This window comes from Anomaloglossus baeobatrachus, chromosome 1, assembly GCF_048569485.1.
Source record: "Anomaloglossus baeobatrachus isolate aAnoBae1 chromosome 1, aAnoBae1.hap1, whole genome shotgun sequence".
NCBI classification, from domain to species: Eukaryota; Metazoa; Chordata; class Amphibia; order Anura; family Aromobatidae; genus Anomaloglossus; species Anomaloglossus baeobatrachus.
The window spans coordinates 344,670,017-344,695,885 of record NC_134353.1 but is presented as its reverse complement, the minus strand read 5'-3'; the positions used below and the strand labels follow the sequence as shown (position 1 = coordinate 344,695,885).

At 45.9% G+C, this 25,869-nt stretch overlaps 1 protein-coding gene across 3 annotated transcripts in view; it reads left to right on the top strand.

Annotated features, from left to right (window-relative positions):
- Positions 1-3,817: 3,817 nt before the first annotated feature.
- The window catches only part of CENPC (centromere protein C), a 290,257-nt gene continuing 268,205 nt past the window's right edge, over positions 3,818-25,869 (top strand). For all 3 annotated transcript variants that reach the window (XM_075352390.1, XM_075352389.1, XM_075352388.1), the window contains exons 1-2: positions 3,818-4,019; positions 12,594-12,637. In XM_075352390.1, coding sequence (XP_075208505.1) covers positions 3,999-4,019; positions 12,594-12,637 — 65 coding nt within the window. In that variant the 5' untranslated portion in view covers positions 3,818-3,998. The remainder of the gene's footprint in view (positions 4,020-12,593; positions 12,638-25,869) is intronic.

Genomic DNA, 25,869 nt, shown 5'->3' with positions numbered 1-25,869 from the left:
AAACTTCTTCAATGTGGTTTTGAGTACCTTGAGGGGTGCAGTTTTTAGAATGGGGTCACTTTTGGGTATTTTCGGTCACCTAGGCCTCTCAAAATCACTTCAAATGTGATGTGGTCCCTAAAAAAAAGGTTTTGAAAATTTTGATGTAAAAATGAGAAATTGCTGATGAACTTTGAACCCTTCTAACTTCCCAACAAAATTTTTTTTTTTTTCAAAAATTGTGCTGATGTAAACTAGACAAGTGGGAAATGTTATTTATTAAGTATTTTGTGTCACAGAAATCTCTGGTTTAACAGTAAAAAAATTCAAAAGTTGAAAATTTCAAATTTTTCAAAAATGTTGCCAAAATTCATTTTTTTTCACAAATAAACGCAAAAAATATTGTCCTAAATTTGGTACTAACATGAAGTCCAATATGTGACGAAAAAACAATCTCAGAATCACCGGCATCCGTTGAAGCGTTCCAGAGTTATAACCTCATGAAGGGACACTGGTCAAAATTGCAAAATTTGGTCTGGTCATTAAGGTGACAATTAGCTCCGTCACTAAGGGGTTAACTGAACTGGAATTGTTTTGTAAACAGGAATGGTCAAATTTACCTTCATCCAGGATCCAGGAACTCATTAAGGCCAGTTTCACACATCCTTCTTTTTGCCGGTTTCGCGGATCCGACGCGCTCCCGTACAGTGAATACAGTACAATGACAGTTAAGGTAGAGATGGTGTGAACACTGCTTAAAACGAGTAAATGGTACTCTGAGGTGCTAGTGAGGGGACCGAAGTCCAAAATCTAGAATTGTCATTAAAGACACTGCACTCTCGTCAGGATGAGGTAGGAGTAAAGAAATCAACAGATTCGTTTTCTCATATGCAAAATTGTTGTGTTTATTTACAAATAATGTAAGTGGGAGGGACTAAGGGGACGTTTCGGCCCAAGCATGGGCCTTCTTCACGCCAAGTCACACTCCATAAAAGGTTGAACTGGTTTTTCCAGATAATTGTTGGTGCAGGGGTAGTGTTAATGAGGGAGTCAACCCTGGGGATATTGATTTTGATTTTGGTGATCACAGAATATAAGTCCTTACTGGTATTCTCAAAAGGTCTACTATTGCGTAATGATTTGTAGAAAAAGGGGAGTTTTGTGGCTCGTAGTCCCTTGGATTTGTAGTGAATAGTGCACGTAATGTGCTGTGGGAATTCACTTAGAACAATAAGGAGCTTATTGACATCTGTGGATTTCAAGATGCATACATGGGGGAGGATTGCTGACTCCTCTTAACCGCCGTCTTCCCAGGCACTAAGCCAGAGTCAATCCAAGCCAATCAAAATCCCCAGGGTTGACTCCGTCATTAACACTACCCCTGCACCAACAATTATCTGGAAAAACCAGTTCAACCTTTTATGGAGTGTGACTTGGCGTGAAGAAGGCCCATGCTTGGGCCGAAACGTCCCCTTAGTCCCTCCCACTTACATTATTTGTAAATAAACACAACAATTTTGCATATGAGAAAACGAATCTGTTGATTTCTTTACTCCTACCTCATCCTGACGAGAGTGCAGTGTCTTTAATGACAATTACAGTAAATGACAGCGCTACAAGCGCCAGTCACGTGCTGTCATGTGACCGGCGCATGTGACCCGGAAGTTACAGCGCTGTCATTGTACTGTATTCACTGTACGGGAGCGCGCCGGATCCGCGAAACCGGCAAAAAGAAGGATTTGTGAGTGAGCCCTAAAAGCTACAGGAAGCAACTAGAGGCTGTTATTTTTGGAAAAGGAGGATCTACAAAATATTAACTTTTATGTTGAGGTGCCCATACTTTTGCACCGGTCAAATTTTGTTTAAATGTGAATTGCAGATTTTCTGTTAGTACAATAAACCTTATTTCAATCCAGAAATATTACTTTTTACTCTCTTTATTAATGACCTTGTGGATGGGATTGATAGTACAGTGTCAGTCTTTGCCGATGACACCAAACTATGTAGGATATTAAAAACTGACCTGGATAGTACAATATTACAAAAAGATCTGGATAAGATGTCAGAATGGGCAGATACTTGGCAAATGAGATTTAATGTTGATAAATGTAAAGTAATGCACCTAGGACGGAGTAATCCTATAGCTGCGTATACATTAAATGGAAGTAAACTCGGGACTACAGAACAGGAGAAGGACTTGGGTATTCTCATTACAAATAAGCTGAGCAGCAGCACTCAATGTCATGCAGCAGCTGCTAAAGCAAACAAGATTTTAGGGTGTATAAAAAGAGAGATTAGATCCCGTGATCCCAACGTATTGTTACCCCTCTATAAATCACTTGTAAGGCCACATCTGGAATACGGGATCCAGTTTTGGGCTCCACATTTTAAAAAGGACATTCAGAAGTTAGAGTCAGTTCAAAGGCGGGCAACTAGACTACTACAAGGAATGGAAGGCCTCCCATATGATGACAGGTTGAAAAAGTTAGATATGTTTAGCTTAGAAAAAAGACGTCTCAGAGGAGATCTCATTTATATGTATAAATACATGTGTGGTCAATATAAAGGACTGGCACATGACTTATTCCTTCCAAAGACAGTACTAAGGACCAGGGGACACTCACTGCGAGTGGAAGAAAAGCGATTCCGACACCTAAATAGGAAAGGGTTCTTTACAGTTAGAGCAGCCAGACTGTGGAATGCCCTACCACAAGAGGTAGTAATGGCAGACACTATAACAGCTTTTAAAAAAGGGCTGGATGATTTCCTCAGTACACACAATATTGTTGGTTATAAATGATTTAGTGACTAAATGTAGAACTGGTGGAGGAAGGTTGAACTAGATGGACCTAGGTCTTTTTTCAACCTAAGTAACTATGTAACTCAGTCCATCAGTTATTAGATATATGAAACTGAAATAGCTGTTGCAAAAACCCAAATTGTTATAAAGAAAAAAGGTTAACATTTAGGGTACTTTCACACCTCCGGTTTTTCTTCTGCGGCACAATCCGGCACTTTGCAGGAAAATCGCAACCGTTTTTTTTTGCTGCCGGTTGCGATTTTCCTGCATAGACTTTAATTAGTGCCGCATTGTGCCGCATGGCCTTGCGTTCCGTCCGGTTTTTGCCGCATGCGGCAGATTTAGCCGATGCGGCGGCCGGATGGAACGTTGCCTGGCACGTTTTTTCGTGCGGCAAAAAAACCCGCATCGCGCCGCATTCGGCCGATGCGGCGCATCTCTCAATGCATGCCTATGGCGGCCGGATGCGGCGCGATGCGGCAAATACCGCATTTGGCCGCCGCATGCGGTTTTTGCCACTGCGCATGCTCAGTAGCATGCCGCAAGCGGCAAAAACCGGGCGGGCCGCAAAGGAAAAACTTATGCAAAGGATGCGGTGTTTTCACCGCATCCGTTGCATAGCTTCCACAGCCGGATTGAGCCGCAGGGCTCAAGCCGGATGTGTGAAAGTAGCCTAATAGGGGTGCCCAAACTTTTTCATATGACTGTGTATAGCACAATGCAGAGCCAGTAGCAAAAGGCACCTTCATGTAGTATACAGCCGCAATATCAGATGAAAACAGGCTGGGGGGGGGTGAAGGGGTTAAATACGCCGTGTGCACAGACATTACAATCTAGAGCTGTCCAGGGCTAGCTGTAGTCACTGATAGACACAACATATCCACATCTGGGGCCTCCAGTCATCATTGTGAGAGACCGCCACATTCCCCCGCCCATTCCTATAACGAGGCAGATATTTGGCGGGAAACTATGAGGGCGGGGAATAGCAGCAAGTTCAGCCCGTTAGTAAAGAAGCTGAGGAGAATAGCGCCGTCTCTGAGCAGTCACAGACTGTGGCGCAGTAACGAGCAGAAACCGGGGAGAGGAGGACCAGCAAACTATCAGTAGCCCGCCCTCTTCCGTACGTAGTGGAGCTAGTGCGCATGCGCACACTCACGGTCCCGGCTTCGTAGTTTTCCTCAGTTTTGTAGAGTTTGGCCCCGGAACGGTGGCACCGACCATGTCTGATGACTGGAGTCTGGTAAGGGACAAGATGGGGGCGAGGTGTGGGGAGCGGGTATAGTCCTGTTCTCATTGCGTCACCTCAAAAATGTGTGTGGATTGATAGGTCTAGTGCAGATCCGGCTGTACGAGGTCAGTCACATCTGTGCCTACAGCGCACGGCTGGCAGGAGGGGACTACAAGTCTCAGGCCAGTGACGTGCTAGTACTGTACCACATCGCATGGCCACTCTATTTTGTTTTGGTTGTCTCCTTTCAAGAATAAAAAGTCACAAATGTAATCATTAATAAAAAAAATATGGTGGATCCCTTTATACCCTGCAGATGAAAAAGATAAGTGATAATGTATTGGTGTGTGGGGGTCACTGGGACCGACCCCCCCCCCCTCCATTAGGATGGAGCGGATGGGGGACGAGCGCTGTGCCCCATACACAATGAATAGCACGGTGGTTGCACATATGTACTGTCGCTGCGCTGTGCCCTATCCTGAGCGCTGTGCCCCATAGAGAATGAATGGCACGGTGGTTGCACATATGTACTGTCACTACTCTGTGCCCTGACCTGTGCCCCATAGAGAATGAATGGCACGGTGGTTGCACATATTTACTGTCACTGCTCTGTGCCCTATCCTGAGCGCTGTGCCCCATAGAGGATGAATGGCACGGTGGTTGCACATATTTACTGTCACTGCTCTGTGCCCTATCCTGAGCGCTGTGCCCCATAGAGAATGAATGGCACGGTGGTTGCACATATGTACTGTCACTGCTCTGTGCCCTATCCTGAGCGCTGTGCCCCATAGAGGATGAATGGCACGGTGGTTGCACATATGTACTGTCACTACTCTGTGCCCTATTCTGAGCGCTGTGCCCCATAGAGAATGAATGGCACGGTGGTTGCACATATGTACTGTCACTGCTCTGTGCCCTATCCTGAGCGCTGTGCCCCATAGAGAATGAATGGCACGGTGGTTGCACATATGTACTGTCACTGCTCTGTGCCCTATCCTGAGCGCTGTGCCCCATAGAGGATGAATGGCGCGGTGGTTGCACATATGTACTGTCACTGCTCTGTGCCCTATCCTGAGCGCTGTGCCCCATAGAGAATGAATGGCACGGTGGTTGCACATATGTACTGTCACTGCTCTGTTCCCTGACCTGTGCCCCATAGAGAATGAATGGCGTGGTGGTTGCACATATGTACTGTCACTGCTCTGTGCCCTATCCTGAGCGCTGTGCCCCATAGAGGATGAATGGCACGGTGGTTGCACATATGTACTGTCGCTGCTCTGTGCCCTATCCTGAGCGCTGTGCCCCATAGAGAATGAATGGCGCGGTGGTTGCACATATGTACTGTCACTGCTCTGTACCCTGACCTGTGCCCCATAGAGAATGAATGGCGCGGTGGTTGCACATATGTACTGTCACTGCTCTGTGCCCTATCCTGAGCGCTGTGCCCCATAGAGGATGAATGGCACGGTGGTTGCACATATGTACTGTCGCTGCTCTGTGCCCTGACCTGTGCCCCATAGAGAATGAATGGCACGGTGGTTGCACATATGTACTGTCGCTGCTCTGTGCCCTATCCTGAGCGCTGTGCCCCATAGAGAATGAATGGCGCGGTGGTTGCACATATGTACTGTCACTGCTCTGTGCCCTATCCTGAGCGCTGTGCCCCATAGAGAATGAATGGCGCGGTGGTTGCACATATGTACTGTCACTGCTCTGTGCCCTATCCTGAGCGCTGTGCCCCATAGAGTATGAATGGCACGGTGGTTGCACATATGTACTGTCGCTGCTCTGTGCCCTGACCTGTGCCCCATAGAGGATGAATGGCACGGTGGTTGCACATATGTATTGTCACTGCTCTGTGCTCTATCCTGAGCGCTGTGCCCCATAGAGAATGAATGGCACGGTGGTTGCACATATGTACTCTTGCTGCTCTGTGCCCTGACCTGTGCCCCATAGAGAATGAATGGCGCGGTGGTTGCACATATGTACTGTCACTGCTCTGTGCCCTATCCTGAGCGCTGTGCCCCATAGAGGATGAATGGCACGGTGGTTGCACATATGTACTGTCACTACTCTGTGCCCTGACCTGTGCCCCATAGAGGATGAATGGCACGGTGGTTGCACATATGGATTTTCACTGCTCTGTGCCCTGACCTGTGCCCCATAGAGGATGAATGGCACGGTGGTTGCACATATGTACTGTCGCTGCTCTGTGCCCTGACCTGTGCCCCATAGAGGATGAATGGCACGGTGGTTGCACATATGTATTGTCACTGCTCTGTGCCCTATCCTGAGCGCTGTGCCCCATAGAGAATGAATGGCGCGGTGGTTGCACATATGTACTGTCACTGCTCTGTGCCCTATCCTGAGCGCTGTGCCCCATAGAGGATGAATGGCACGGTGGTTGCACATATGTACTGTCACTACTCTGTGCCCTGACCTGTGCCCCATAGAGAATGAATGGCACGGTGGTTGCACATATGGATTGTCACTGCTCTGTGCCCTATCCTGAGCGCTGTGCCCCAAAGAGAATGAATGGCACGGTGGTTGCACATATGTACTGTCGCTGCTCTGTGCCCTGACCTGTGCCCCATAGAGGATGAATGGCACGGTGGTTGCACATATGTACTGTCGCTGCTCTGTGCCCTGACCTGTGCCCCATAGAGGATGAATGGCACGGTGGTTGCACATATGTACTGTCGCTGCTCTGTGCCCTGACCTGTGCCCCATAGAGGATGAATGGCACGGTGGTTGCACATATGTATTGTCACTGCTCTGTGCCCTATCCTGAGCGTTGTGCCCCATAGAGAATGAATGGCACGGTGGTTGCACATATGTACTCTTGCTGCTCTGTGCCCTGACCTGTGCCCCATAGAGAATGAATGGCGCGGTGGTTGCACATATGTACTGTCACTGCTCTGTGCCCTATCCTGAGCGCTGTGCCCCATAGAGAATGAATGGCGCGGTGGTTGCACATATGTACTGTCACTGCTCTGTGCCCTATCCTGAGCGCTGTGCCCCAAAGAGAATGAATGGCACGGTGGTTGCACATATGTACTGTCGCTGCTCTGTGCCCTGACCTGTGCCCCATAGAGGATGAATGGCACGGTGGTTGCACATATGTATTGTCACTGCTCTGTGCCCTATCCTGAGCGTTGTGCCCCATAGAGAATGAATGGCACGGTGGTTGCACATATGTACTCTTGCTGCTCTGTGCCCTGACCTGTGCCCCATAGAGAATGAATGGCGCGGTGGTTGCACATATGTACTGTCGCTGCTCTGTGCCCTATTCTGAGCGCTGTGCCCCATAGAGAATGAATGGCACGGTGTTTGCACATATGTACTGTCACTGCTCTGTGCCCTATCCTGAGTGCTGTGCCCCATAGAGGATGAATGGCACGGTGGTTGCACATATGTACTGTCGCTGCTCTGTGCCCTATCCTGAGCGCTGTGCCCCATAGAGAATGAATGGCGCGGTGGTTGCACATATGTACTGTCACTGCTGTGTGCCCTGACCCGAGTGCTGTGCCCCATAGAGAATGAATTGTGCAGTGGTTGCACATATGTACTGTCGCTGCTGTGCTTGGTCCTGAGTCCTGTGCCCCATAGAGAATGAATGGCGTGGTGGTTGCACAAATGTACTGTCACTGCTCTGTGCCCTGTCCTGAGCACTATACCCCATAGAGAATGAATGGCGCAGTGGTCGCATATATTTACTGTCGCTGCAGCCTTTCCTGAGTGCTGTGCCTCATGGAGAATTAATGGCGCAGTGCTCGCACATGCCTAGTGTCACTGCTCTGCTCCCTATCCTGAGGACTGTGTTTGGCTCATTCCGGGTACTCGTAGAGAATGAATTGTGCGGTGGTTGTACATATGTACTGTCCCTCCACTGCACCCTATCCTGAGCACTGCGCCCCATTGATAATGAATTAGTATAGTGTAAAGCCTACAATGTGCTACTACAAGTACTAGCATGTCTCTGGCACTGTAGAACCGCTTTCATTTATGAAGTTAATATTCAAATAGAATGCATTATAGCTACTAAAATTGACCTTTAGGGTATGTGCGCACTAGGCGGTATTTTGTGTCTTCAAAAACGCTGCGTTTCTGGCCGCTAAAAACACAAACGCAAAACACATAAAAAAACCGCATGCATTTTTACCGCGATTTGGTGCGTTTTTGGCTGCGTTTTTGTTCACTGCGTTTTTGTGTTTTTTTTTTTTATCAGTGAACAATGCCATTAAAGATTGGTGAAGAAATAAAAAAATAAGATCTGATGTCATTTCCTGCTTCAATCTGTTCTCCTTCATTCTCCTATAGTGTATGCAGGATAGCAGACTGCAGCTGCAGAACTTCAAGGCTCAGCATGCTCCATCCAGTATTGTATGCTGGAGGGAGAGGCAGGGGGAGCAGAACTACAAGGCTCAGCATACTCCATCCACTAGTGTATGCAGGAGAGCAGATAGCAGTTGCAGAACTACAAGGCTCAGCATCCTCCATCCAGGACTGTATGCAGGAGTTTTTTGCCCAGAAACGTAAAAAAAACCAGACATGGGCTTCACCATATTTTTTTTTTTTATGCTAGCCAGGTACAGCCGGCAGGTACGGCTGCCCCCAAACCCCAGCTGCCTATTTGTACCCGGCTGGGAACCAAAAATATAGGGAAGACCTTTTTTTTTAATTTTTAATTATTTAATGAATCTCATAAAATAATTAAAAAAAAAAAATGACATGTGCTTCGCCCCATTTTTGTGTCCAGCCAGGTACAACTAGGCAGCTGGGGATTGGAATCCGCAGCGCAGGGTGCCCATGCTTTCTGGGCACCCCCGCTGCGAATTGCAGTCCGCAGCCACACAAGAAAATGGCGCTTTCATATAAGCGTCATCTTCTGGCGCTGTATCCAACTCTACCAGCGGCCCTGATGCCGTGTGGCTCACTGGGTAATAATGGGGTTAGGGCTAGCTGTGCATTATCAACTGGTACTAAGCCCTTAATTCATGATGTCACGCCAATATTAGACATGGCCACCATAAATTTCTAGTAAAGATAAAAAAAAAAAAAATACACAGAGAAAAATGTTTTTATTAGAAATAAAACACAACACAATTAGTGACTCCATCTTTATTGAAATAAAGAACCCCCCCCCTCCGCAGTAATCCTGGGTCAAGGGTCCCGCGATGTCGAATCCGCATCTACTATCATCTGATCGGTTTGCCAGTAAGAAGGCAAAACGATCAGATGATGTGTCAGGTTCAAGGATGTGAATCACATGACACATCGGCTGATTGTATAAACGCCGTTGATACAATCAGCTGATGCATCAGTAGAAAAAAAAACAAAAAAACACACCTCTGTGCAGACTCCCAAAAAATGTTGAGTTTATCTGTGCTGTATTGTCATATAAAATACCCCTACATTGTTATTTTTTGTTTTCTAACTTTTGTTCCTCTTGAATTATGACTTTATTCTCTGCAGCTCTTTGGTTACATTCAGCTGCAGCAAACTGACCTCTTCCTGTGCTAAACCTCAGTCAGAGCTGGCACCGCCCGGCTTGAGTGTCCCGCACCGCCCCCTGCCAGCCCCGCCCTCTGCACACACATTCCTTGTCAGTATTCTGCCCCAGCACCTGACCGGTTATCACTAATCAGCAATGGAAATAACAGCCCCACATCGGGCTCTGCGCCCCACACCACATCAGGCTCTGCAACCCTACACACACACACACACACACACACGCACGCACGCACGCACGCACGCACGCACGCACGCACGCACGCACGCGCACGCACGCGCGCGCGCGCGCGCGCGCGCGCGGTGCTCTGTACCGACCTCCCCCATCGTTCTGCACCGCCCCCCCTCCTCACCATCGTTCTGTACCGACCCCTAACCCCATAGGGAACACATGTAGGGTACATTCACATGACCGTACTGTTTTTGCGGTCCGCAAAAATGGTCCGTTTTTTTTCACGGATGCATCCGTGTGCCTTCCGTTTTTTTGTGGACCGCAAAAAATGGAATTAGCAAGAAAGATAAATAGATGAGTAGATCTAGAGATGGATAGATAGAGATAGAGGGATGAATGAATGAACAGAGGGATAGATAGATGAGAAAGACCCATATAATGTCCTACCCCCCTGCATAGTTTAAGCTGGCACCCTTTAGTGACTTTCATGTGGCACTAAAGGGCGCTTAGCATTGTATTTAGCCAAAAAATAAATAATTAACAAAAAAAAACACTTGGGGTCCCGCATATCTTTTGTAGCCAGCTAGGGTAAAGCAGACAGCTACAGCCTGCAGACCACAGTTAACAGCTTCACCTTGGCTGGTAATCCAAAACAGAGGGCACCCCACGCTGTTATTTTAAATTAAATAAATAATTTAAAACAAAAAACGTGGGCTCCCCCCAAATTGGATCACCAGCCAAGGTAAAGCGGAAAGCTGTGGTCTGGTATTCTCAGACTATGGAGGTCTACTGTTATTGGACACTCCCCAGCTTAAAAATAGCAGGCTACAGCCGCCCCAGAAGTGGCACATCCATTAGATGTGCCAATCCTGGTGCTTCGCCCCAACTCATCCCGTGCCCTGGTGCGGTGGCAAACGGGGTAATATATGGGGTTGATACCAGATGTGTAATGTCACCTGGCATCAAGCCCTGGGGTTAGTGATGTCACGCGTCTATCAGATACCCGACATCACCAACCCAGTCAGTAGTTAAAACTTTTTTTGTTGTCTATTTTTTTTTTTATTTTAAAAAACACTCCCCAAAACATTCTCTCTTTCACCAATTTATTGAAAAGAAAAACAAATCCGGGTCCGGCATAATCCAATAAGGGGGTCCCACGAGGATCCGTACCATAGTCAATGTCCCAGTTAATGAAGAACAGAATGTTCCCCATTGGCTGGGAGAGTAATGCAGTGACCTGAGCTAACATCAATGGGTCAGCCCAGGTCACTGCAGGGGATGACGAGCGCCGACGTCAGGAGGTTAGATGAGATTACCTGCTGTGACGATCTCCTGCTCTCCTGACGTCAGCGCTGTCACTGACTTCTATGCCCGCCGCGTTCTCAGCAGTATCGCCCGTGACGTCACCGCTAGTGACGTGAGAACGCAGCGGGCATAGAAGGCAGTGACAGCGCTGACGTCAGGAGTGAAGCAGGTAATGATCTCATCTAACCCCCTGACAGCAGCGCTCGTCATCCCCGCAGCTGCCCGCACTGCAATGTGAGAAGTTGCTGATACTGCAGTGCACTCCTGCAGTATCAGCACTTCGGGGCTGGAGCGGGACACAGACCGCACGGGCACTCCTGCTATCCTGAGCAGGGGGCCCGGTGCTGGCAGTGACACCGTGGGCGGGCAGAGTACAGGGTGCGGGGGAATGTGTGGGAGGGTGCAGGGAAGGGGGTGGAGACTCCACGCAATGTACCCGCCCAGCAGGGGGCGGCAACAAGCTGTTCACAAATTTGCATGTCAACATGGTCCTGCCCATGTTGACATGAAATGACCGGAAGCAGCAAAATCGCGGCAGGAGCAGTCACATGACCGCTCTGAGCCGGGGGAGAGGGGCTGACAGCAGGGCAGGTAAGTGGTCTCTATCTACTTACCTGCCCCAATGTAGCCCAATAGGGTAATAATAAAAAAAAAAGTCAAAATAAGCCGGATAACCCCCTTTAATTGATTTTATATTGTGATAGATCGGTTATTTCAGAACGCGGCAAAACCAGATGTGTATTTCAATTTTTATTGTTTTATTCTCAATGGGGCAAAAGGGGGGTGATTTTTTTAATATATATATATATAGATATAGATATAGATATAGATATAAATATTGGTTTTACTAGTTCCCATAGGGACCTCTATGATTACACACTCACACACATCCTAACCATATTTTCTGCTTTGCACTGATGATGGGCAAACACTCCAAAATGTGTGTCGGCAAATGGAGTGGTTGGTCCGGCTTCTTATCTCAAGTCATGTGACAAGGCTCATTAAGGGGTTGATATTGACTTTTAGGATTACCAGATCTAATGGATTGGAAGAGAGCATATCAATCAAATTTTTTTTTTTTCTTTGTAAAAACATGGATCAAGAGACTTTCACTGACTTGTTTGATCCATGCTTTGGATTAGGCCGGCTTCACACTTGTGTTGTTTCGACGCAAACTGGCTCTGTCACTAATGTAGTACAGTTCATTTATTTACAGTGGAACAGTGACAGCATGCTTCCTGCACTACCCGCATGTGTCCACATGGTGTCGCGCTTACACTGTAAATAAATGAACTGTACTACATTAGTGACAGAGTCCGTTTGAGTCGAAACAACGCAAATGTGAAACCGGCCTTAAAATCAAATTTCTGTTCTTTGGTAAAGACCACTTGGTCTACAAAACAGGAGCGTGCAAACGTGCAAACTGGTAGCTAATTTCTTTTTATGAAAACAGCTGATTAAACTCATACGTGAAAAACTTACTTCTCACTAACTTGTTAACTATAGGTTTTCAATGTGACAGGTTGGCTTTAACTTTGCTTTAAAGTGACCAAACTTAAAATCCTAAACAGTTCTGCCTTGTTTCTCTTCTTCAACAGAGCCATCTTAAACAGTCCTATAGGCCAAGATATTTTGGAAACAGGTAAGGTTTTTTTTTTTTTTTGTTACATTTGTAACAGCATTCTGCAAACGCTATGCAATAGCAACCATTCTTGATCAACATTAAAGTTTATCTGGACCTTTTTTTTTAATTTTTTTTTTTATTATTTGGTGCAAGCATATATTGGTAGGTAGTTGTTAACTACCTGCCTTTTCTGTTGTGTGCTGATCTCTCCTGGCTCAGAGCCCTTACAGAACCGTTAAATGCTGAGATTCTTCCACTTACTGTGATGTCACGTTGACAAAGCATTTCCTTCTTTCGCTCCGTCGCCTGCACATCACTGCTGACATCATGTTGATTGACAGCCAAGCTCTCCGCTGCCTAATTGAGCACAGTGGTGCTGAGGTTGTGCTATTTACATTGCATTAGCTGCCATTGCATCAGCAGTGCACAGAATTCTGTACACGTCACTCTGATTTCTAGCACCTATGCTGTGTAATTGTATCACTTGCAGACGTATCTCAATACACTGTTCAATAAATGTAAATTGCACTATATTCAAATGACACTTGTCAGAAAGAAGGTTCCGCAGCCCTGTCCTAAAGTAACAGACTTGTCTCTTACATTTTTGTAAAGCACCCCACCATCCCCACCACCACCACCTATCAGGAGCTGTCACGATCATGTGACTGTAATGGGTATTGCTCAGCAGAGAAGTGCTGCTGAAAGACCTGTGGTGTAATCAATTACAGTGGAACCTTGCTTTACGAGAACAATCCGTTCTGGGACTGTGCTTGTTAATCAAGGTACTCGTTCAGCAGAGCAAGATTTCCCATAGGAAATCATTGCAATGCTGATAAGTCGTTCCACAATGTGTTAAATGTCCCATCCTGGTCCCCCTATTCTGTCATTCCACACATGCACAAGGACACACAAGCACACGCACATATTATATGCTCACCTTACCTTCCGTTCCATCGCTGGTCTCCTGGGACTTGCTGTTCTCCGGTGCGGACCGTGTATCGGGTAACCATAGCGACGAGGGCGGAACTTCCTGCCAGAGCGCTGACGTCAAAGGCAGAGCCGCTTGCCTCTGATTGGCCAGCGCGCTGCCTTTGAGTAGTGGTGACAGGAACCAGGAAGTTCCTGCTTCATCGCTATGGATGCTGATGCCTGGAGTGGAGCGGCGCGGCGCAGTACAGGACCCAGGAGACCGGCGATGAAACGGAAGGTACACATATTATATGCTCACCTTACCTTCCGTTCCACCGCCGGCCTCATGGTACTTGTAGTTCGCCGCAATGTACCCGGGAACTACAAGAACCATGAGACCGGCGGTGGAACGGAAGGTAAGGTGAGCATAATACTGTATGTGTGTTCGTGCGTGTGTGTTTGTGCGTACATGTGTGTGTTTGTGTGGACTGCAAGTGCGGGTTAGAGCGCGGTGGATGTACGGAACCGGAAGTGTGTGCAGTGAGTATTTCGCTCGTACAGCGAAACTTTCTCGTAAACCGGGTTACAAATTTACAGAAAGCTTTGCTTGCTAAGCGAAATTCTCGTTAAGTGGGTTACTCGTTAAGCGAGGTTCCACTGTACAATGCTCGGGTGTGACTAGGTTCAAAAAAGAATTATGCCTGAACTTGAAGGACAGTAACTGGAAAAGGCCCACCCCTTGACTACAACCCAAGGTATTTACTGCATTTACCTAAGCACATAATAAAGTCATTTTTTTTCTTTTTTTTTTAAACCATGTTAGTGATGCATATTGCATCAGTTAAGGGGAACCTGTCATGTTTTTTTCCCCCCATATAATATGGGGTAAGAGGTGACGTGGCCAGATGAATCCACGTCACCTCTTACCAAGATGGGAAAGAGGTGACGTGGGGTCATCTGGCAAGCGCTTGCGCAGAACGGTGGAGGCAGATGGGAAAGCGTGGGCACGAGATTATGGGCGGGTACTTGCTGATGAAAATCACAGCGCCGCCCATAATCTCACGCCTGCGCAACAAGTCACCAGCGGTCACACTGCACAGTGCAGTCCCACTAGAGTGGCACGGCGCATGCGCGAGACCTGGGGCGCACTGGGCGGCGTCCTGAAGTATGAAATTGAGCGATGGGGTATGGCGTAAAGCAGCAGGAGGCAGAATAACGGACACTAGACAGCCCGCCCCCGTGTACGATTAACAAGATTAGCATAGGAAAAGGTACCACTTTATAAAGTATTTATTTTGGTCTAAAAGGGGGCACAATAACAATAGGAACCTTCCTAGAATGCAGCCCACGAGCTGTAGAAAAGGAATCTTTTAGTGTTAGTGCAAAATTTCTGCTGACAGGTTCCCTTTAACCAATTCCAAAAAGTTCTTTAATAAACTGGTGTGCAAAATGTTGGTTTATGAAGTTGTTTTTTTCACATCTATTGACTTATTCTTAGGCCTTGTTTTTGCTGCGTTTTTTTTCTGCCGCAAAACCTTATTTTGTGGCAGGAAGTCTCCTGGTGGTTTTCTGTGTTTTTGGTATGGTTTTTGGCCAGGCTCTTGGTGCGGTCTTTATTGCATATTTTTTTTTTTTTACTGCGTTTTTCTTGCACTTCCTCTGGTAGTGATGGTTGGACAAAGGAAAATCCGCGAAGGATATTCATGGTGATATGTTGCAGACATTGGGGGACCAATTCACTTCATATGCCACAGTTAAGATCTGGGTTGCCAAATTTAAAACTGGCCACTTCAGCACCAATGATGAGGACGACCGAGAGTGGTTGTTGTTCTGGAGATCGTCGATGTTGTGCACAACCTCATACTGGAGAATCGACAAATTTCAGCTTAAACAATAGCAGACATCATGGGGATTTCCCATGAATGTGTTTGTGTCATTTTTCCATGAACATTTGGATATGAGGAAGATATCTGCAAAGTGGGTCCCCAAATGTTTGACAACAGATCAGAGAAGCATGCGAGTAAAAACTTCCCAGTCCATTTGTCAGCATTTCCAGACTAAACTTCCTGGATTGACTGGTCACTATGGATGAGACCTGTATTTATTTGTATGACCCTGAAAACAAGGAGCTGTCAAAAGAGTGGAGGCACAATGGTTCTCCTCATCCAAAGAAGCTCAGGGTGCAAAAATCAGCCACTTAAGTGATGGCGTCTGTGTTCTGGGATAAGGTGGGCATGCTGCTAGTGGACTACCTTCAAAAGGGTTCCACCATCAATGCAAGGTATTACAATGAGCTTTTGGACCAATTGAAGGCAGCTGTGAAGGCCAAAAGGCGCGGTAAGCTGTCCAAAGGAATCTTGTTCCTGCAAGACAATGCCTCCGCTCACACTGCAAAGTGACCACGGCAAAACTGGGCTTCCAGATGGTTGACCACCCACCTGATTCACCAGATCTAGCTCCCCCCGACTATCGTCTGTTTCCAAACCTGAAGAAACCCCTCAAGAGTACCAAATTTCACACCATTTGTGTTGCCATGGCTGCTACAGATGCCTGGTTTGAGGCACAACCGAAATCCTTCTTTTTGCTATGCTTACATAACTTGGAATACTGATGTAAGAAGTGTGTTGACATCAGTGGAGAGTATGTGGAATAAATGTAAAGTTTCATCATCCTATCTCATTTCTGTCTGATTAAAGCCAAAGACTTAGCAACAGCCCCTCGTACTTGCCAGTCTCCAGCGTGGCTGTACCTGCTCCTGCTACCCCACCTCTACTTCTGGGGCCACTCATTAGCCTCATGTATTCACTTCTTTCCCTGCCCAACGGCATCTGTGATTGGTTTCTGTCAGATGCACCCCCACCCTGAGTGACAGCTAATCTGCCGGCTTCCAATCTCTGACGCGCGATGTGCGTCTAATCATGGTATAAAAATAAATTTAGCATTGGGTATTCTCATATGATGCCCAGCACAGATAAAACGGGTACAGCCTGCAGCCCCCAGCTGTGTACTTATCTTGGCTGTTTATCAAACTAGGAGGAAATGCATGCAGCTTATTTATTTAAATAATTTAAAAAAAAGTGTACGGTCCCTTCCCCCCCCATTTTGATACTCAGCCAAGATACAGACTGACAGCTGGTGCTGGTATTCTCAGGCTGAGTAGGTCCGTGATTGTAGTTGCCCAGGATTGTCGCATCCATTAGTTGCGGCAATCCCAGCACCTTACCCGACTCTTCTCGATTGCCCTGATGCAGTGGCAATCAGGGTAATAAAGGGTTAATCGCAGCTCCACTAAGCCCTAAATTAGTAATGTTAGGCGTCTGAGACCTTCCCTCATTACTAAGCTGTAAGTAAAAGTACACAAACACCGAAAAAAAATCCTTTATTTGAAATAAAATACAAAAACCCTCTTTCATGACTTTTTTTATTTTTAACTCCCAAAAACACCCTCGCTGGTCTGACATAATACACACGAGGTCCTACAACTATTTCAGCTTTGCTATATCGGAAGCTCACAGCAACCACCACTGCCCGCTGTGAGGCTGAGACTGAGTGAGCCATGCGATGAGCGGTGACGTCACTCAGATTTATTACAGGCACAGCTGGAGGTTCCCACGACCCTTCACCTGTGACCGCAGGTAATCTGACCTCAAGTTACCTCAGTAAAGTCAGTGACCTCACCTTAGGTAGGGTCACTGAGTTTAATGAAGTGCCCTGAGTTCAAGTTACCTGCGGTCTCATGTGAAGGGCCGTGGGAACCTCCAGTTGTGGCCGCAACTAACCTGAGTGACATCCCCACTCATTGCTGTTACTCAGTCTCTGCCTGAAGCTGACAGCGTCTGGTCATGTTCCATGACCGCGCGCTAAACTTCAGATGTAGCAGAACTAGAATAGTAATGGGACCTCGTGTGGATTAGGGGTGTTTTGGGGGTTAAAAAAGTGGGAAAAGAGGGTGTTTTTGTATTTTATTTCAAATAACAGATTTTTTTTCAGTGTTTGTGATTACCAATCCGTAAGTGAAAAGTAATAGGGGGGTATCTCCTAGATACGCTCTACATTAGTAATGTAGAGCGTAGTGGCAGCTTTGAGCTGTGATTAACCCCTTATTATCCCGATGGCCGCGTCTATCGGGAAAAACCTGGTAAAGTGCTTGGATTGTCGCATCTAATGGATGTGACAATTCTGGGCGGCTGAAGGCTGCTATTTTTAGGCTGGGGGGCCCAAAAAGCATGGGTCTCCCCAGCCTGAGAATACCAGTCCACCAAAAAGCTGCATGCGGTCCCTCTTATTTTGATACATGGTCAAGATAAGCGCATTACAGTGGGCTGCAGCTTGTAGCTGTAGGCTTTATCTGTGCAGGGTATCATAATATGGGGGACTCTACGCCAATTTTTTAAATTTATTTAAACCACCATTAGACGCACATGGCATCTGTGATTGGAAGCAGTCAGGCACGCTGTCACTCTGGTTGTAGTCAGACGCGCCCCCACCCTGTCACAGATGCCAGTGGGTGGGGAAAGAAGTGAATATGTATAACGCTAATGAGCAGCCCCGGAAGTTGAAGGAAGTGTCAGGAGTACAGCCGATCCGGAGCCTTGGTAAGTAATGCGAATGCTCCAATCCCCCTATCCTTTCCACCACTATTTTTTAAAGGGAAGGTGTCGTAAAAAAAATAAATATTCAATAACTGAAAAAATGTAAAGTATTAATGTTTTAATGTTATATTTAAATAAAATTTTGTTTTTAATTGAGAGAAATATAAAAAAAAAATTTAAAGTTTGATATATTCCACTCTTAAACACTAGGGGGAGCAGCTGCTGAAATCTGACTGTAGAAGTACTGTAGAAATATCTCACATTATAGCTGCAGTAATAGTGGGTGGAATCTGCTCTCATGTGTGTGATGTCACCTCCCCCTCCCAATCTGGGTGTTTCCAACTTTCCAACAGGTTGAGAATGAAGTTTAGGATCACAGTGCAGAGCCATTTTGTTGGTGGCCACAGAGTGATCCTAATATGTCTAAAGTGCCACTAAGGCCAGCTGCATAGAGCTCCACTGTATCCCGCGCCGCACTGTATCTCAATGCCCTCACACTGCCTTCTGACTGTTTCCCAATGCCTCGCTCAGCTCGCTGACTGTAGCCCAATGCCGCATGCACTGTCCACAGACCTGCGCCTCGGCAACCTGTCCTGTCAGACATCACAGTACAAGCAGCAGAGGCTGGGAGGGGGGTCCTGTAGTGTGTGTGTGTGTGTGTGTGTGTGTGTGTGTACACGGCAGAGTGGGGAGCAGCACGCCAGGATCAGTAATAGTGCAATCACCGGTGTCCGGCGCGGTACTCGCCCCATCTATCCCGGTGGGTGACAGGGGGAAAGTGCACATTCTGTGAGCTCCACAATGATGGCGCTGATCTCCTCCCTCTGTAATCTGGACTGCACAGGGGGTGCGTCCATTTCACAGCAGACGCCTTCTCTAATGTTACTACATGGGGTCGGATTCTGACCACTGTCCTCTATGCTCAGGGGGCTGCCATAAAGGAGGTGAGTAACTGTCATTACAAACACCAAATCCATGATGGCAGCCCCCAGTGCTTCAGTAAAACTAGAATTAAATAAAAACTAAACAGTGAGTTTAATTTTGTATTAAAACTACTTGATTTCATAATCGCTATTATTAATATGAAAATAAACCGTGACACCTTACAGTTTAAGTGCCGGATTCTGGTCTCCATATTATATGGGGACAGCGTCTGGCCAGATACCCTGAATCTATCAATCTCAGGCCAGAACTGTTTTTTTTTTTTTTTTTTTTTTTATATTAACCAGGGTATCTGCGAGTCCGCCCATCACTAGGTTGAAAAACCAAGACCAAAAACGCTGAAAGAATTGACATGTTCATTTTGTTAATATAATGCAGTAAAAAGGTTGAAATAAACCATAAGGAAAACACCACAGGTGTTTCTTGTGTGTGTGCATGAGATTTCTGTAATCTCATAGGCTTTGCTGAGACTGTGAAGGCAGCATTTTATTAGCATGGATTTGCTTAAAACCAAGGCAAAAACCATGCTAAAAAAACTCCGTGTGAACATAGCATTATGTTTTCTTATGTGCTGATTGAAACACTTCTATTTTTTTTTTTTTTTTTTTTTTTTACCATCACATGTGGATTTTGAGCAAAACACTCATGAAATTACATGCAAGCTGGATGAACAAGAAAAATCTTTATTGTAGCCAAAAATGTACACTATTTTCTAATTGTCTCTCCAGGAAAGGAGACAAACTCTAGCGCAGCGCCACCTATTGGAAGTAGCGATCCTAAAAGTCAAAAGTGGATTTTTAACAATCCTTTGCATATGACTTAGGATTTATGCCAGATCAGAATCCCAATTTGCAGACTCGGTGTTTCAGGGTGCTTGCCCCTCGTTAGTGCAAAATATAAATATTTATTGAAAATTTATTCTGCAACTTTATTGTAAATTAATTCTTGCACCTTTTCCCTTTTCTCTTCAAAGCTTTTCTTGATACCGTTTCTATAAGGCCGGAGTCACACTTGCCTGTGATTCACTCGAGAATTGGTTCCCATTACCACAGCCTCCTGCTCTCTTGACAGGAGCATGCAGCTGCATAGGAATACATGCAGTTGCATGTTCCTGTCTGGGTGATGCGAGTCGATTCTTGTGCGAGTCACACACAAGTATGACTCCGGCCTTACAGAAGGCCTGAGGATCTTCTCTGTGAAGCATCGATCTGTAGTCTTCCACCATGTTCATGTTCCATCTACCTTGTTGTTGTCGTTCCATGTACTTCATGTCCTGATGACATTTTTCTCCTTGCTCTTCATGAAAAGCACCAAAGTTTTCAGGAAAGTACCTCATTTTTCGGATTATAAGATGCACTTTTCCTCCCAAAAATTTGGGAGCAAAGTGAGGGGTGCATCTTATAATCTGAATGTAGCTTACTAGGGTGGTGGAGAGGGGGTTGCAAGGGCCTGGGGAATGCTGTGGTGACTGTGTAGGGGCTGTGGTGGCTGGACTGGTGCGGGGTCTGCGGAGGCTGGTGCTGGGGCGGCTGTGCAGTGTCAGCAGCTGCAGTGCCGGGTCTCCGGCTGCTGCAGCGGCTGTGCGGGGTCTGCGCATGGTCTTCGGCGACTGAGCTGGTGCTGGGGCTGCGAGTCGGGCAGTGAAGACTTTAAATAATGCCGCCCGAAGTCGGAGTGTGCGCAGTTAGAGCTCTTGGCTCAATCTCACATCTGCGCAGGTGCCGCCTCCGGCCCATTGATCTCCCTCCAGCGGACTTCAGGAAAATGGCGCCCAGAGTTGGCGCTTGCGCAGATGAGATCTCTGCTTGCCATAGAGCCTAGAGCTCAATCTGCACTGATTCTGGGCGCCATTTCTTTGATGCCCGCACTGTCCGCAGCAGTTGCCACCGCAGCCCTAGCACGGCAGCACCAGCCTCCGCCGCAGCCCGAGCCCAAGCACAGTGCCTCAGCCTCCGTCGCAGCCCCAAATTCTGCTGGAGCCCAAGCCTCAGCCTCCGTTGCACCAGCACAGCCTCCTCCACCACCGCTACTGCTCCCTCCGGTAAGACACCACCGGATTACAAAATGGGGTGCGTTTTATAATCCGGTGCATCTTATAAAACGAAAAATGTGGTAGTCCAATTTATTATTATTATTAATAATAATAATAATTAATTCACATTATTATTACAAGGAGTTTGTTTGGGGGGGACAAATTCTCACCATCCTTGGCTAACTTGGTGGTAGCTTTTTGTGAAGAAAAAATTTTAATGATTCCAATCCACTTCATCATTTTAATACATTTTTACGGTCGCTACATATACTGATCTTCATTTGGAAGGGAACTCGAGTAAAGGAGAGGAATTTGTCACCTTTTTTTTTTTTTTTTTTAAATTCGTTCAATTTTAAATTTCCATGTTTTGATACAACACAAATTAACTATTTAGACATCACCTTCACAGGTAATTCTTCAGATAAAACAAAAATCTGTATCACTCATACAGAAAGCAAGCATGCGCCATGCTAGAAGCACATTTATGCCATCATCCTCATGTAATCAAAAATATTTCAGTTGGGAAATTTAGAACTAAAGTCATAACCAGACTGCAAAAAAGAAGATATTCAAATGGATCCTAAATAAAGCTAATTCACTAGTTGTAGTTAGTGATAGAAATTGTTTTACTCAGTAATAATAAAAGAGAAATTCCTCAGCAAAACAAAATGACCAACTGCACACAATTGTTTTCCACCCAATACAGTCCTTTAATATGATATTGGAAATATTAAGAAATAACCATTTTAAAGACAGAAAGCTCTCTGGTACAGTTATATCAGATTTGTTGAAAAAAAAAAAGAAGCTGTTCCACTGGGTACTATTTTATCCCAAGTTTTCTTATAGATTGTACAATTGATTGAAGCAAAACATGGCTTTCCTTCTTTAAGGCTGTGTGCGCACGTTGCCGAATTTCATGCATTTATGCTGTGTATTGCACCGCAGCGTAAATACATGTGTTCTGCTTCCCCTGCACCATCTATGAAGATTGTGCATGAGACGTGCGCACGTTGCGTTTGAGAGCGCAGCGATTTGGATGCCAAAATTTTGTTCCAAATCGCTGCGTTCTAAAAAGCAACATGTCAATTATTCCGTGCGCTTTGGATGCAGCTACTACTCTGTGTATGGAAGAGGCTGCATCCAATGCGCATGGAATCGGCTTTTTTTCTGCAGAATCCATTATGGCTTGATTTGTTCCAGAATTGATTTGTTTGTTCGTCTTGCCATCCATGGTATTGATAACATAGTTCTCTAGTACAACATTGCAAAGACGTTCATTCTTCTTCAGTCTTATTTATCCATATGTTAATACTGAAAAGACCAGACTATATGTAGGCATGTCTTCATCACCAGTGAAATATTCCTATATTTCAGATCCTTGCCCATTGAAGTCATTGTTGATTTGCCCATAACTATTCTCATATTGACTTCTGGTCTCATCGCTGCATCTTGATTGATCACTGATCCGAGTAAGTTGAAGTTCTTTACAACTTCAAGTTTGCCGCTGTCCATCTCAAATGTCTCCCAGTCGTGCCTGGCAGTAGTCAGTATCTTTTGTCTTCTGTGAATTGAGTTGGAGTCCCATATTTATGCTTTTCACCTTGACACTCCGTAATAACTCCTTCATTCAATCTATGCTGATCAGATGGTTTGGCACACCCATATCCTTCATAGTATTCCAAAATGCCTGGTGACCAACATAATCAAATGTTTTCCTGTATTTGATGAAGCAAAACTAGAGCTCCTTGCTATATTCTTTGGCCTTTTCCATTATCAGTCTAATGTTGGCAGTTGCATCTCTTGTTCCTCTGCCTTTTCTTAATGCTGTTAGTTCCTCTGGCAGCACTTTGTCACAGTAAGGCTGTAGCAATCCTTGTAGGATCTTCAGTAGTATTTTGCTGGCATGAAGTATGAGCACAATAGTCTGATAGTTTCCACAGTCGATAACCTCTCCCTTCTTCGGAATAGGAATAAACACCGATCTTGTCCAGTCCTTTAAACCATTTACCAGTTGTCCATATCTGTTGACACAGACGCTTGATGATATCTACTGCTGCTTCAGAAAACTTTGTTCTTTTGGAATATTGTCACATCCTTGTGCTTTTGTTTTTTTTTTTTTTTTTTTTTTTTTTTTTTTGGCAGGCGCTTTATTGCAACAACTACTTTCTTTTAAGATGTTTGGTCTCTGTTTCTTCCCGTATCACTGAGGGGTTCTTGTAGACGTTCTCCGTGTATTCTTTCCATTGTTCTTTGATCTGTCCTGGCTCAGATAGTTTGTTCCCTTTGGCGACTTTCAACATACCCACTCTTGGTTGAAACTTTCGTCATAACTCTGATCTTTTGGTATTCCTTCCTGATCTTGCCGTTCAGATGTTCAATCACAGTAAATGGGTTTTCTAGAAATCCCATGTCCACTGTGCTTTGTTTTGTCCTATTTGTGCCACATAATCAAGAGGTTTACAACCCATGGCATTGTAGCGAATCTCCCTGGATGTGGATTGATGTGAAAAATTGATGAATGTTTGCAAGGCAGGATAGTTTGGATGGTTCATAAGCAGCCCAATTCAAGTTCCAAAGAAATTCAAGCTGTCTTGCGGGCCCAGAGTTAATCAGTGTCAGCGCGAAATATCTGTCAACATTTAAATTAAATAAAAGGTTATGTCAGGAGACCCAAGCAGACCCCACTGCTAACTCAGATGTAAAAAGCTAGTTGGCAGTTTGCCAAAATGTATGTGAGTAAGCCAAAGTGCTTTGTGGACAGATGAGAACAAGATAGAACGTTTTGGTAAAGCACATCATTCTACTGTTAACCGAAAAGGTATGAGGACACAAAAAAACAGTACCTACAGTCAAATATGGTGGAGGATCAAAGAAGTTTTGGGGTTGTTTTGCTGGCACTGGGTGTCTTTACGGTGTACAAGGCATCATGAAATCTGAAAATTGGCAAAAGATTTTGGGTTGCAATGTAGTGCCCAGTATCCGAAAGCTGGGTTTGCCTCCTAGGTCATGGGTCTTCCAGCAGGACAATGACCCCAAACGTACTACAAGAAGCAGCCAGAAATGGATGGAAACAAAGAGCTGGGGTATTCTTAAGTGGCAGCAGTGAGTCCAGATTTAAAGCCCAGTGAACACCTGTGAAGAGATCTTAAATTTGCTGTTGGGAGAAGGCAGCCTTCAAATATGAGACTTGGAGCAGTTTGCAAAAGAGTCCATAATTATAGTTGAGAGGTGTAAGACACTTGTTGATGGTTATAGGAAGTAAATTCAGTTATTTATTTCAAAGGGTGTGCAACCAAATATTAAGTTGAGGGTTCTTCACAATAATGTTCTGCCCATTTTTGTAATTTTGTGTGAAATTATGTTCAAGTTGCCTTTTTTATGTTGTTCAAATACACAAAAAAGGAAAAAAACATGTATATAACAAAACATTTGTAATTGCAATAAATTTCTGGGAGAAATACCTCTTTCTGTAACAGCTAAAGGGGTTCCAACACTTCTGGCCATGACTGTATGTATTACAAGCTATCAAATTTGATTCCATATTGTTAAGGCTAAGTTCACATTTCCGTTGTTTTGTATCAGTCACATGCGTCGCTTGACGCATGTGACTGATGCGCTGTTCAACGCTGTACAACGGATAACAAAGAACAGAATTCTTTGTCGGATTCCGTTGTGTGCGGGGGGCGGAGTTCGGGGGGTGGGGGGGAGCCGAGCGGGGCCGTGGCACTGAGGAAGTCAGTGCCGCAGGGACTGCAGGACAGGTGAGTGTGTGTGTGTGTATACACATGCTGAATGCGGGAAGGGGCGGAGCCGAGCGGGGGGCGGGGCCAGGCGCTGAGGATGTCAGTGGCAGTGCTGCGGTCTGCATGGCTGGGGACAGGTGAGTGTATTAGTGAGTGTGTGTGTGTGTGTGTGTGTGTGTGCATGTATGTATGTATGTATGTGCACATGCGGAGTGCGGGAGGGGGCGGAGCCGAGCGGGGGGCGGGGCCAGACGAGGGTGTCAATGGCAGTGCTTGTCTGCATGGCTGGGGACAGGTGTGTGTGTGTGTGTGTGTGTGTCTGTGTGTGTGTGTGTACACACATGTGCGGAGTGCGGGAGGGGCGGGGCCGAGCGGGAAAGTGTCGGCTTCCCTGCACACGTAACCAGACTAAATATCGGGTAGCAAAGCACCCGATATTTACCTTGGTTACCCGATATTTACCTTGGTTACGGGCCTACACCGCTTAGCGCTGGCTCCTTGCACCGTAACCAGGGTAAATATCGGGTAACCAACCAAAGCTGGTGACGTGTGCAGGGAGCCAGAGAGCATGCGCAGCGAAATCCGACGGATCTCGCTGCTCAAAAAACGTTACATGCTGCGTTCCTCCCGCCCGGCGGTCAGTCGTTCCACGACTGATCAGTCGGGCGGAGGGTGCAACGCAGCATCATCAGTGACAATCCGCTGCTCATACAAGTCTATGGGAGCAACGGAATCCGCTAAACGGATTCCGTTGTTTACAAGAGCAGCGGATTGTGACTGATACATTTTAGCGGAAATGTGAACTTAGCCTAAAAAAAAAATAAAAATTTTTTTTTAATTGAAATTTCAAATTGACAACTAAGGCTATGTACCCATGGGACAATGTACCCACGGATTTTGCCGCAGATTTATCTGGATTTTCTAGATAAATCCGCAGGTTTTAGCAAATACAGACACTCCCCACGTTATCCTGTTGGACATGGGAAGTGTCTGTTTCCATGCTGCGGTATGTATGTGTGGCTGCGGAATATG